The 14,163-nt window shown below is 39.7% G+C and overlaps 1 protein-coding gene across 4 annotated transcripts in view; it reads right to left on the bottom strand.

Annotated features, from left to right (window-relative positions):
* Positions 1–14,163, bottom strand: part of pald1 (phosphatase domain containing paladin 1) — a 125,413-nt gene that overhangs the window by 15,565 nt on the left and 95,685 nt on the right. For all 4 annotated transcript variants that reach the window (XM_031904994.1, XM_012966393.3, NM_001006725.1 and 1 more), the window contains 1 exon segment: positions 424–579. In XM_031904994.1, the coding sequence (XP_031760854.1) occupies positions 424–579 (156 nt within the window).

Below are 14,163 nucleotides of genomic sequence, written 5' to 3'. Positions count from 1 at the left end.
CTCTGACCATTAAAATATGGGATATGGGTATTATATGCAGAGCTATGACTGCTGTAGAAAGACTGCTCAGTTTTATTCCCAGGTAATCCTGGACAGCAATGCATTTTTATCTTTTTCAGTAGAAGCCCCCTAAAGCAAATGGGTCCCTGCAAAGCTTACCAGGCCCCAACCATTCACCATATGGGGTACCCAAGATTTCTGTTGGCAGCCCTAATTAATTGTTAATAGATATACTACAATATCCTTAAATTACTTTGATAATTCTGTGTTATATGAATAAAATGAGAATGTCAGTGTATTGGTGCTTGTTAACTCATAATAGCAAACACTTTTACATAGATCAAAATGGCAGAGACAAGATTATTTTTAAAGAATACTACCCTAAAATTAGCATAGAGTTTTGTAACAGTAAACTCTACTAACCTCATACATCCAGGTGCTAAATGGCCTTTGCCAAGTGTCCTTCTTCTCCAAGTGCAGATAGGCATTGAAAAGGATTAGGTAGATGTATCGCTCCAAGTACTGAAGGCTTCTGAGCTGGAGAAGTCTCATTTCCTTTGAATTCTTAGCTGTTTTAACCTGTAAAAAAAAAGTAAAAAGATCATTCATAAACAAATGTGTGATTTGGTGGATTTAGTGGCCAAACCTAGCCTGAGAACAATCCGATTCACACACTGAAGTGTTATAGTTCATACTGTACATTAAACTGGATGCCCTTTTAATGCCCTTGTGTTAAAGAAAGCTGACTCTAGAGACTTTTTTGCCAATATTTTATTTTCTTGGTTTTAATAAAGCAGTAATATAATGCTAGATTTATTTTAAATATAATTAGGTAGTTGTAAATTCCAGTCCACCAGCACATTTCTTTTAACCATTTCTAAGCAAAAAAAATACTAAAAATTAGAGCAAGCCAAGGCAGAATTAAATCCACTGTCAGGTTCTTCTCTTATAAATAAGTTTGCACATTCAGCAGGACAGGCAAGTGAAGCGATACCAATTCTTCCAGCATTACTTATAAAGTTATCCAGAAACCCGTTATCCAGAAAGTTCCGAAATACGGAAATTCCATCTTCCATAGACTCCATTATAAGCAAATAATTCTAATTTTTACAAATTATTTCATTTTTCTCAGTAATAATAAAACAGTACCTTGAACTTGAGATATATATATATATATATATATATATATATAATGAATCCTTCTTGGAAGCAAAACAATTCTATTGGGTTTATTTAATGTTTAAATGATTTTTAGTAGACTTAAGCTATGGAGATCTAAATTATGGAGAAACCCCCTTATCCGAAAAACCCAGGTTCTGAGCATTCTGTATAGCAGGTCCCATACCTGTATATGAATCTTTAAAACTGGCTAATGAAGGCTTGAAAATTGGAAAATGTAATAAAAGGAGCAGAGTTTGCTACTAGTCTAATCCCTATTGCCCTAAGACCTGGGGTATTGTTTTTACTCAGAAGCAAACGCAAGTATAATTTTTATGTTTTTATAACTGATTAGTAATGTCCCTTTTAAAAGTAGGTAGTGAACAACTCAAGAGATTTACTATTTCAAAATATATTTTGGATCTGTAACCAAATGGGAAGATTAAAAATATGTTCTTATTAAATAGCTCTTTCAGCATTTGGCTGCAAGGTAAAACTTGTAATGCCAACATTTGCCTCATTCTATCTCTTAGGATGGAAATCTACAATGCAGCAAGGAGAAAGAAAGCAAAATTTCCTAGAAAATTTTTCTGCATTATTGAAATGCCACCTAATAAAAGGGTTATTAACATATGACAGTTAACTCAGCTGATGGAAGTGGTTTTTATTACAAGTGTGTGTTACAGTGGAACCCCTAACAAACCAACAAAAAGTACACATAATGTAATGCTAATATAATCCATTAACAAATTCTTCACAGAAATCTCTTTGATACCTCCGATTAAGCTTGCGCAGTTATGTACAATGGGGTGCAATACAGTGTGGCACGAGCAGATATATTGAACTGAAGTGTTTTCCAGCCTTTCCAATCAATATCTGAGCAAAATATATGAGCTTGTCTCTTCTCACCCTTCTCATATCAGCTCTTCATCTTTCAACACTGGCAGACAATGGATAATAGTGCGAGTGCCGCACTTGCCTTGGGTAGCAAAGACCCTTGGCTCTGGTTTGGTGTTACAAATAGTGATATAGAAAAAAACAAGTCATATATCAGCTGATTTTGTGCTATGGTTATATCGCCAATTAGGTGGACTGGGCAGGCCAATAAGTGATACCAAATAATAACACATTTGTCACTTTTATAATAATTGTTCTATACATAAACCCAGGTTGGTTGTATTATCTGATTTCTTGTCTGTGTAGCAGATGGTTACAAAGCTCTTGGAAAGGTTATACAATTCAAAGTATAATGTTACCTGAGCAAACAGTTTGAAATATGGCCAGGTAAGTCAATTCCATAATAAATAGAGGATTTGTATATTTGTTTGGATACTACCATCTAATACCTTGCTACGTCAGTGGGTTAATACTATGGATAACAAACCTGAGCTAGAACAGATGGAAGAAAATAGCCTGATGGCTTAATGAATAGGAAATTAAAAGTAAGGCAAAAAAGATAAAAACTGGATTCACAGCAAAGACTAAAAATACATATTTATACACTTCTGTTATGCAACCTAATGTATTCCTGTGATGAAAGCTGATGCGAGCTTAAGGGCTGTATCTCGGCCTGCGGTTATCTGTAGGCCAAGAATCATCTCCGTATCAGCCTTAACATTATTAACCCAGAAGACTTGTATTGACATCAGCATGTATTATGCTAGCTTAGTGAGGGTACAATTCAGTTTTATATTTACACAGAAAAATGAAGAATTGTTACAACAGAGCTAATACCTGTAATGTGATTAACCCTCATATGTTGTTAATGGCATACTTGGCTTTTTCCAATCCATTTTTCTCCAAATATTTGCAATTGCAATGATTTCAACTATATGAAGTTTCCCTCAGTATAATATCACAGACAATATAAGTATTATACATGACAGTAGTAGCAAATCCGTGCTGTTTCTAGGTCTACTCGCAATGCATCTGTGAGTGGAAACTTCTAAAGCACTGCTGCCGCTGCCAGTTCACTGTGTAGCATCAGGTTTTGACAGGAGTGGACCTTCCCATATAAAGGAACTTTCATTTCTGACATGCAAAACATACTCATTAAAACAAACTTGAAAACCTGGAGTTTTTTCCAGTTGCGATATGTTTTCTCTTCCGCACATTAAGGCAGTTGCCAGAGTGAAATGTTTACTAAATGCCAAAGGTAACAGGGCTGTAAACAGCAAGACACTGAGATTTCTAGGTCAGCAAGATACTCTAATCTCGCTATTTCCAATAGCAGGTAGAATGGTGAAACATTATATCAAATCCTAAACTTAATGGCATGGAAAAGTAGCAAATTCAAGATATTAAGGGAGATTAATAAAAGTTGCACAGTTTGCTACAGGTCAACTCACCTATAGCCTCCATCAGCAGAAAGCAATTACCAGTCACTTGTTTTAAAAAGCCAACATCTTATTGGTTGCTATGGCTTACTGCACATGGGCAAACTTAGTGCTTTTTATTACATATTGGGGTCACCTGGCTGCAGGGCAAGCACCAGCTACATATGGCAAGAGAATGGAAGTCAGCAGCAGATGCCTAAGACACAAGTCAAATGTACATAAAAATCCCAACAAATTCTTTAATGTATCCCAATTCTTGTGGAAAACAAAGATCTGGTAGATTCACTGGAGGTGCCAATATGTGAGATTCCCCTGGGCTGGTGATCCAAGAAAATAACGGTACAGGCCTGGGAAAATGACAAAGTGCTGCATCGCTATCTTATACGCCTCCCACCCCCGGCTTCTGCACAGTAGAGTAAAAATGTATGATCTTACTCGCATGTGCGAGTCTCAGTCAGTTAACTGAATGCCAGGACAGCACAGTTCTATTGTAAACCTTTTACAAAATATATATACAAATAGTATTTGTACATAATCATTTATTCAAATTGTATTTGAATAGCCTAAATAGAAAATAGCCATTTTAAGTACTAAGGGCCACTCCCCGGCTCATACAGTTTACTTTGCTCACACACAAACCAAAGGCGCACATGCTTGTTTACACCAGCCAATGGACAGAACTCTGCCTTTTGCTCCCACACTACTTCCCGGTAACATAGTAAGTTAGGTTTAAAAAAGACGCATGTTCATCACGTTCAACCATAATGCCTATATATAACCTGCCTAACTGCTAGTTGATCCAGAGGAAGGCAAAAAACCCCATCTGAAGCCTCTCTAATTTGCCACAGAGGGGAAAAAATTCCTTCCTGACTCCAAGATGAGAGCTATCTCCCATAACCCTGTATTCCCTCACTTGTACTGAGAGCTATCTCCCATAACCCTGTATTCCCTCACTAGTACTAAGAGCTATCTCCCATAACCCTGTATTCCCTCACTTGTACTGAGAGCTATCTCCCATAACCCTGTATTCCCTCACTTGCTAAGAATCCATCCAGCCCCTTCTTAAAGTTATATAATGTATCAGCCAGTACGACTGATTCGGGGAGGGAATTCCACAACTTCACAGCTCTCACAGTACAGTTAGAGTTACAATATTTCTGGTCAGGTGATCTCAATATTAATTGATGTATATATTTTATAGTTTGGTAAGATTATTTAATAGGCCACTTAATATAATATACCGTATCTTTTGGTTTTCATACTGAACATTTAGTTTTCCTTTAAAAAGTTCTGCTTTCATCAGCATTGCCATAATTGCTACATCAAAAGCAGAGCAACCATAAACTCAGTTTTTTAACATGCAATTTTGGTGTACCGCCAATATTAGTGTCAGAGTGAAACCAGAAAGCTGGCTGATGCATTTTTCTAATGAACCAGAGCTAGTTGGCTGGCGCAATGGTCCCACCTGAGTTAAAAAATCTTGATCTATGGAATTTTCATGTGCCAATGTTATTATCACCATGGACACCAAATAACATAACCATGGAGGCTTTGAGCCACAGGGACTGAAGCAAATGGCGTTGCCATGAAAAACACTGACTGCGCAAAGTACAAGGCTGGGGGTGTAAGGTACAGCTGCCAGAAATTTTTATTCTTTCGTTAAATAGACAAGTTTTTAGTTTCAAATATTTCTATACACAAATCAATTCATTCTGTGAATTTAAATGTTACCAGCTATTTTGGATAATTTAATAAAGGTATGCTTTAGTTAATTCCTTCCATACATAAAAACAAGTATTTATTATATAAATACTACAGTGTGTGAGACAGGTTTTTGTTGTAAGGACTTTTATATTCTTCTTGTTGACAAGCCTACATCACTCATATAATTAATATAACTACAGCTATACGGGCACAGCCTGAGAGTGCAGACTTTTTTAGGGGTTATACACACACATACATACTCATAGATATACAAAGAGATCAGTTATCTGGAAATCTGTTACCCAGAAAGCTGGGACTTCTTCCACTATAATAAAATGTAGAATATGCTAAAGTGTAACACGGGTATAGGAAGCATTATTCTAAAACCCATTATGGAGAAAGTCCAGAATTTTGGGAAGGTCGTTTCTCACAGACTCGATTTTAATGAAACAATTTAAAATGTAAAAACTTATTACCTTATATTTCAAGTAGCTTTTACTTGATAATAATAAATCTTTATTGAAGGGAAGGACCCCTTATCCAGAAAACACCAGGTACCGTATATACTTGAGTATAAGCCGAGTTTTTCAGCACTAAAAATGTGGTTCTGACTCTCCCTGCCTGCCTCCCTCGCATGCGTCCATGCATACCTGGCGACTCTGGCTCATTCTTCAGATCGATCTGCAGATGTACATACAGTTTGCTTCTCAGGGTAACCAACGTGGTGTGTGTAATGTAAGCGCTTTGAGCGACCCCCCCCCCCCCGTGGACAGACGTGAATGTGCGCGCGCGCGCCCAGGTGCGCACGGACAAAGCACTAAAGTGCTTTCTACTGATCTCTGTAGGGATCCTGAGCCTCACAAGAACAACAACAAAAAGTGAGGCAAAGCCACCACCGTGCCCCTATTCAGGTCCATTGTGTGTGCAGGCTAAACACAAAGCAGTTCTAGTACACTTGATTTTACCTAGGCTTAGCCGGGATGATGTGGGCCACTCTGAGGTAACAAAGCCATATAAATAGGGGGTACAGCCCTTGGATCAACATAAGAGCACAATGAATAGGGCACAGGGAACTTGTTGTTTAATTAGGAAATCCACAGTTATCTCTTGCACAAAGCAGTAAAACAACAAATCGAAATAAAAATTATTTATTTACCTTTCCCCTTACCCTAGGCCACCAGCAAAAGGGAAAATGCCTGACCTCCTGGCCCACTATTTCCCCATGTGATCCAGACAAGCCAGGTATGCACGGACGCACGGGAGGGAGGCAGGCAGGGAGGGTGCGCGCAACGTGTGCGTTATATCTGCACATCCATCTGCACAACGAGCCAGAGTAAGTAAGTGGTACAATAACTTGTTATTTACAAAAATTAAGTTTGTACTAAGTCCAGCATCAAGAATTATTTTGCCCTTGTAACTACTATTTGTAGATTGTAAGCTCTTTTGGGCAGGGCCCTCTTCACCTCTTGTATCGGTTACTGATTGCTTTATATGTTACTCTGTATGTCCAATGTATGTAACCCACATATTGTACAGCGCTGCAGAATATGTTGGCGCTTTATAAATAAATGTTAATGTAATGTAATAATACTATTGTAGTACTGTGGTGGGACTTGTACACTGGGGTCCAAGTACTTGATAATTAATATGGCAGCTTCCTTATCCTTCCCAAACTTGCTTTTGTCTGCTGCTGTAGCATTTTTCTTTCCCTAAAGTTTTCTATTATTTATTTATCTGTTATTTATTTGATTATTGAAACTTGGCAGTAGCGGTTGCATTTCCCACCCTAGGCTTATACTCGAGTCAATACGTTTTTCCAGTTTTCTTAGGTAAAATTAGGTACTTCGGCTTATATTCGGATCGGCTTATACTCGAGTATATACGGTATATATATATATATATATATATATATATATATGTGTGTGTGTGTACAGTATATACACACATATAGAAATATATGCACCAGGCATGTCCAGTATCAGTAACTAATTGGCTAAGCACCATTAAAGATGTGGCCAGTAGTGTTGCTTGGGAAGAAAGTGTACCTACTAAAATGAATTGTAAGGTTTGTAAGGTACCTTATGCTGTTATCTCTTCCCTCTGCCAGATGCTCTGATTAAATTGAAAGTATTATTTTAACTCCCCAAATTTTCCTTTGCATAGTAAACTCCACATAGTTATAAAGAGCAACTGCCCTCCTTACACAGCAAGTTTGGTTTGGTCAGCGTCAACATCCAGTTATGTGTTAACTGCAAATCTTTCTGCAATGTAAGCACATGGTTCATGGGCTTCAAAATATAGTTTCTTATTTGCATGAAGAAAGCAAATGTGTAGGTAAATAGAGATAAGAGTGATTTAGCAAGTGAAGCTGTTCATTTTAAGGAATATAATGCTAATTCTTGCAGTGCAGAGAAAGAGAGCCCTCTGAATAATACCAGAAGCCAGAGGAATGCACCAGCTGGTACCAGTTTACATCTGTAGATTACACACAAGGCTTTACACAGAACACTGACCAGCACTTTTGGCAGTTATAAATGTGTAAGTGGATACAAACATTTGATGCTTAGAGAATAGGCTTTGCATGGTTTCCTAGAGCTCTGCATAAGCCTTTGCATACGTAGAAAGTAAGGAATTTGCAAACAAGGGCAAAATTTTAAAAAGGATTTTTCCTCCCCCCATGTAATGTTTCATTAGTTTTTGTGGCGAGATCTTCCCCTGAGCCCCTCAGGCTTCGGTGTGGGCATTCTGCCAGCAGACAAGTGTTACTACCTGATTTCAAATCAGAGACACACAAGCCAATAGGAGTTTTATATATAATTACATTTAGGGGAAAGCAAAAAGTCAAAACTATGTATGATGTTAGCTGCAAAGTACAGATGTTTTCTGTTAAATGAAAAGAATGAGAAAAAGAAAAGATAAACAACAAACATCAATAAATGAAAATTCAACATTCTAAATATCAAACCAATTATTATTTTTAACATGGAAGCAGGTATCAATGAAAGGTCTTATAAAATATACAGGCTATCCATTAGCCTCTATTTCTGCTACAGAGAGTCACTTTATGATCTAAATGACTGGCCACTATTTGATTTGATACTCCATGTGTTGTGACAATCTGCACCTTATTTCTACAATGCTGCACTGAAGGCTATGTAAAAGTCACTGGTTTCTGTGCAAGTGTTCTAACAGACAAAAGACTAAATTAAGCATTGTTTATACTCCTGTATAACTTCCTAAAATTGTATTCCAAATGCTACCTCTGGAGCGATCTGTTATTATTGCAAGATCAGTAAAGCTGGCCATACACAGGGAGATTTTGTTGCCACCCTTCGAACGTTCTTATCAGCTAATCGATTGTTTTTGATTCATCCATCACGTGAGGAGACTTTGGTTGTATTTTTGTTGTGTTGGCTGCAAGATCATATATATATTAAAGGGGACCTTGTCAGAACAGACATAAAAAGCTGTATAGTAAAAGTACTTTGCAGGTTAAACATGAAACCCAAATTCTTTTTTTTTATATTAAAACTTCCATACCTATAAAGGTAACTAAAAATATCAGCTGTCAATCACATATTGCTTCCTCAGGCTCTGCATTTGCACTGCACTTAGTGCCTTTCCCTCCTCAAGGTCTAACTGTGTATCCTGTGCAATGGCATGGGCATGAGGTCCCCCAGTCTGGCACATAAACGATTTGGGAATGATGAAAAAATTGTCTAAATAGCACCTGCCTGCTTACTGTGATTTTGCAACCCAGTATTGAGGAAACAAGATTGATATCATTTATATAGTGTAAAGTTCATTCTGTCTGACTTGTACAATATAAAAAAAATTGGCATTATTTTGTAGGGTGACATGTCCCTTGTAATGATGGGGACATCAGTTAAATCAATTTTTCAAATATTTAAACCTGTCCAATAGGCTGGGACTACATGGTTGGAATTATTGTACATTTCATGGTTATTTCCACCCCATCAAAGTAACGATAAGCAGATTATTTTATTGGTCATTTCACACTGTGTTTCAGCCATGTTTTTTTATTTGTTGACTGAACAAAATCCCACCTGGTACATTATCTGCAGTGGAAATTTTGAAAATACCATCAAAAACCCTGACAAAGGGGCTTCCAGCAAAAAAAATAAAAATGTAAGCAAATTAGTTATGACTCATTCTATAAAAATTTGAGAAAATATTCAAATTGACATCAAATTGAATAAGTCTTTATTTCCTGCATTATAGCCAAATTAGTGGGTTGAATAATAGATAGTATTTAAAGGGAAACGAAAGTCAAAGTCACTTGGGGGTGCCAAAATGTTAGGCACCCCCAAGTGACTTTAACTGCTTACCTCGTACCCCGGGCTGGTGCCCCTGTTAGGAGAAAACAGCACCAGCCCGGGGCACCTGGAGCGCAGCGCTTCCGTCTTCCTCGCTTCCTTTTCCTGAGTGCCAGCGGTGGGCGCATGCGCAGTAGAGTGAAAAGCCGACTTTAACATTTAAAGTTCGGCTTTTCACTCTACTGCGCATGCGCGCGCAGCGAATCAGGAAAAGGAAGCGCCGGCAGCTACCCCGGGCTGGTGCTGTTCCTTCCTCACAGGGGCACCAGCCCGGGGTAAAAGGTAGGCGGTCAAAGTCACTTGGGGGTGCCTAACATTTTGGCACCCCCAAGTGACTTTGACTTTATTTTTCCTTTAAGGCCCCTCATTAGACTCCTTGATCCGCTGTCAGCCTCTGGTTCTGCTTCCCTTATTGTTACATTCCTGAGTGTCGTGTCGAGTGCCGAGTTGTGTAAGGCCCTTTTATGTATCCAACACACTTTCTTTTACCTTTTAAGGCACAAAGTTGACACAGGCATTGTCAGATTGGGCCTTCTAACGACCCAGCAGAGAAACTGACGGGCCCACTCTCACTAAAATGTTGAATGTACTAAATGTTATAAGTGTTATACTGGTATAGGATCTGTTTTTTGGAAACCCATTATTCAGAAATTCCATCTCCCATGTTAATCAATGTAACAAATATATTTCCTTTTTCTCTGTAATAATAAAGCAGTACCTTGTACTTGATCCCAACTAAGATATAATTAATCCTTATTGGAGGCAAAACAATCCTACTTGGTTTATTTAATGTTTAAATTATTTTTTTTAGTAGAATTAAAGGAGATGGAAAGGTTGATATCACTGTGTGGTACCAAAAGTTGTGCACCCCCCAGTGATTGTATTTACTTACCTGATGCTCTAGTTAGCAAAAAACTGTTCCGGCCGGGGGTTCTTCTCAGCAAGCACCATAAAACCATCCGCTTTCTGCTTCTTTCTTTGCGCGGGTGTACATGTGCGGTAAAGTGAAAAGCCGAACTAGACAAATAAGCCTTTTCACTTTACTGTGTATGGGTCGGCCCCTGGGTAGCGCAGGAAGAAGAGGATTGCTCTGAGGTGTGCGGTAAGAACCCGGGCCAGGGCAGTTTTCTGCTAACAGGAGCACCAGCTTGGGGCATCATGTAAGTAAATACAGGTCATTGTCACTAACTATTGGCACCCCCAGTGATTTTACCTTTCCTTCTCCTTTAAAGTCATTACGGAGATCCAAATTAAGGAAAGGCCCTTTATTCAGAAAATCCCAGGTCCCCAACATTCTGGCAGAAAGGTCTAACCCTGAAAACAGGGTTACAAAATTATTCAATATTTCGAGACTTGCTTAAACCCCTTTACAAAATAACTTTAAACACAAATTAAAATTCCACTACTGGCACATAAACTGGCATATATACAGTATGGTTTACATTCAATTCTCCACTCTCCAAAATTCTTAGAATTCTAACATTTCTTTTTGCTGTGGTGCTGAAAAAGCACTTTGAAACTTTAAAACAGATGCATACAGAAGCTTTCCTATGTCTCCCCCATCTACAATACTTCCTGACAATTAAGTAATTTGGGGCCTGGGCAGAGGGAGAATACTGGCAGGAATACAACACAGTATAGCTACTTAGAAAACAGGAGTCAAAAGCCACAAAGTTACACCAATGAGTTTCCAAAGTAAGAATTACTACAGAATAAAGAAAGAAGGCAGAGCAAGAAGAAAAAGAACAAACGTGAAGAACATTAAAGTATATTTTAAAGGCTTACTAAACTGGTGTTTAAATGATTCTGTTCCGGAAGTGCCCAAATTGGATACAATTGGTACAGTTATCTCTATAAACTTGTCCATTATATGGAAACCCATTAGCCAAAATTTAAAGAAATACAGCAATGTCATTTTTCATAGAGTTTTGGTGACATCGCCAAAAAAGCGGATCTTTCCCCCCAACATGCCCACCTAAGGCGTGCAATATTGGGCTAATCTGATCATTTGGCGATTAGATTACAGAAATACGATTTTTCCTCTAATTCAGAGTGAGGAATGCATCAATGAGCTGATGTAGTCCTCAGTCCGAAGGGAAAATAAAACCTGTCTGTCAACATCTGCCCAATTTTAGGCCAGATATCATTTGGTAGGCAGCTGGAGGGATCCATGCATAGGCATATAAGCTGGCAAATTGGTCTTAAAGGAGAAGGAAATGTAAAAACTAAGTTTTATCAGAGTCCTCTATCAAAAGAAACACAGGATTTTTTTGTCTCCAGTTTTGTAAACATTTTGTTAGGGTATCTGACTTCCTCTCTCAGAAAAATCCTTCATTCCCAGGGCCAGAGTCTGCGCAGCTCTCTCCTGCCCCCCCCCCCATAGTCATCCATTCAGATTTAAAGGAGAAGGAAAGGGTTTTACTCATTTTTTAGTATGTAATAGAGGGGCCCTGCCCCTACCTGAACGCTGAAATCATTTCTTATAAAAATGCTCCTTTGCCCAGTACGGTCCTTCCGAAGTACACACTATTTGTCCTTGTCTGCGCCGCCATGTTTTAAACATGGCGCTCCACCAGCCTCCCCGCTTGCCTCTCCCCCCCCAGCACCTGTGAGCTGTCACCATTGCTCACCGCTCCTCTCCCCTCCCCTCCCTGCGTCCTCTCATCCCTGCTCCTCTCCTCGCTTGCCTCTCCGCCCCAGCACCTGTCAGTCCTCACCGCTCCCCTCCCTGCACCTGCGTCCTCTTGTCCCGCTCGCCTCTCCGCCCCAGCACCGCCAGCCGACATGGTTCCTCACCCCTGCGCACCGCTCCCCTCCCTGCACCTGCGTCCTCTTGTCCCGCTCGCCTCTCCGCCCCAGCACCTGTCAGCCGACATGGTTCCTCACCCCTGCGCACCTCTCCCCTCCCTGCACCTGTGTCCTCTTGTCCCGCTCGCCTCTCCGCCCCAGCACCTGTCAGCCGACATGGTTCCTCACCCCTGCGCACCTCTCCCCTCCCTGCACCTGTGTCCTCTTGTCCCGCTCGCCTCTCCGCCCCAGCACCTGTCAGCCGACATGGTTCCTCACCCCTGCGCACCTCTCCCCTCCCTGCACCTGTGTCCTCTTGTCCCGCTCGCCTCTCCGCCCCAGCACCTGTCAGCCGACATGGTTCCTCACCCCTGCGCACCGCTCCCCTCCCTGCACCTGTGTCCTCTTGTCCCGCTCGCCTCTCCGCCCCAGCACCGCCAGCCGACATGGTTCCTCACCCCTGCGCACCGCTCCCCTCCCTGCACCTGTGTCCTCTTGTCCCCGCTCCTCTCCTCGCTTGCCTCTCCGCCCCTGCTGGCTGCGTCCTGTAATGGCCCCAGCTGCTGCTTCTAATGGCTAATAGCGTCTCATAACCAGACGCTAGGGGGAGCGCGCCTGCTTGTGCGCATGCGCCGCCTTTAAAAGTAAGTCTCCAAGTCCTGGAAAAGAGCAATGCATTATGGGAATCTTTCTACCCAGCTCAGCGGTTTTTTTTCCTGTTTTGCTTCTGATCATCTGAACTGGAGATATATGGGGAGACTTAAGGGCACTATTGAGACAACTGAAGGTAAGCCTGCATTTTGAGATTAACTCTTTATTAGCCTTTCCTTCTCCTTTAATGGCCCTAAGCTAGAGAACTAAAGCAAACAATTTAGTTTTTGTGTAACAAAATGTTGTACTCTATGGGTTAATGAAAATATGGCAGTATAAACAATGTCAAAATAAAAATGTTAGAATTAAAATGGAAATATAATCACTTATACAATAATGAATATGCTGTACTTGAATACATTAAGAAAGAATTCCAAATAAAAAAATACCAAACAGGTATTTTAGTCTAGACAAAACATTTTCTAAGAAAAGTCTTCTTATTATATCTTAAAATGGAAAATTTGTCACATGGTAGCATAGTAACATGGGATGAAAAGGTCTACCTTGCAGTAATTAACTTAAAAATAACTAGTTCTTGGAAAGACAAAGATATCGGCAGCAAATTAATGCAATGTATGTCATCTCCCCGTACGGCAAAGGTAATTACAGTTATAATCCCCCACAGTTGTTCTTAATTTACAGACATTTGATACCGGAGGAGAGATACTTGCCTATGGTGCAAGTCCAAACCAATACCACACACTGCTGACATGTTGACAGCGTTTATTGTGAAATAATATAGTATAAAAATCTAGTAAAACCATAGCTGTTTTGCAAAGGTCTACTTTGGGGTAATTTCCAGACTAAGTGTATTGTACAATAGAGTACACATTGTTCTAGCCCAACGCTTACTTAAAATGCTGATGTGGTTGATCCATATGTATTATAATTACACCCTTGAAAAGGCCTGTATAATGTTACAATATATTAATGCTACCACATCATTAAGAAGGATTTTAATGCCAAGCGAAGGCTACCATTAATATTCTAGCTGTATTTCCTCGAAGCACTTATAAATAGTTCAGTAAAAATGGAAAAGGATTAGGGTCTCATAAGCAACAGGAATGGGCAAAAGGATCCAAATTCTGAAGCCTAAATGAAAACCATTAACCTTCTACTTTTGTGTTCTGGTATTAGATCACTATGACTACGATTACGTTATTTAGAGTTAATGTCAGACTAGAAAATCA

The sequence above is a fragment of the Xenopus tropicalis genome, chromosome 7 (genome assembly GCF_000004195.4).
Source record: "Xenopus tropicalis strain Nigerian chromosome 7, UCB_Xtro_10.0, whole genome shotgun sequence".
Classification (NCBI taxonomy): domain Eukaryota; kingdom Metazoa; phylum Chordata; class Amphibia; order Anura; family Pipidae; genus Xenopus; species Xenopus tropicalis.
Note: the sequence above shows the minus strand (reverse complement) of the source record. Positions and strands in the feature narration are given on the sequence as shown.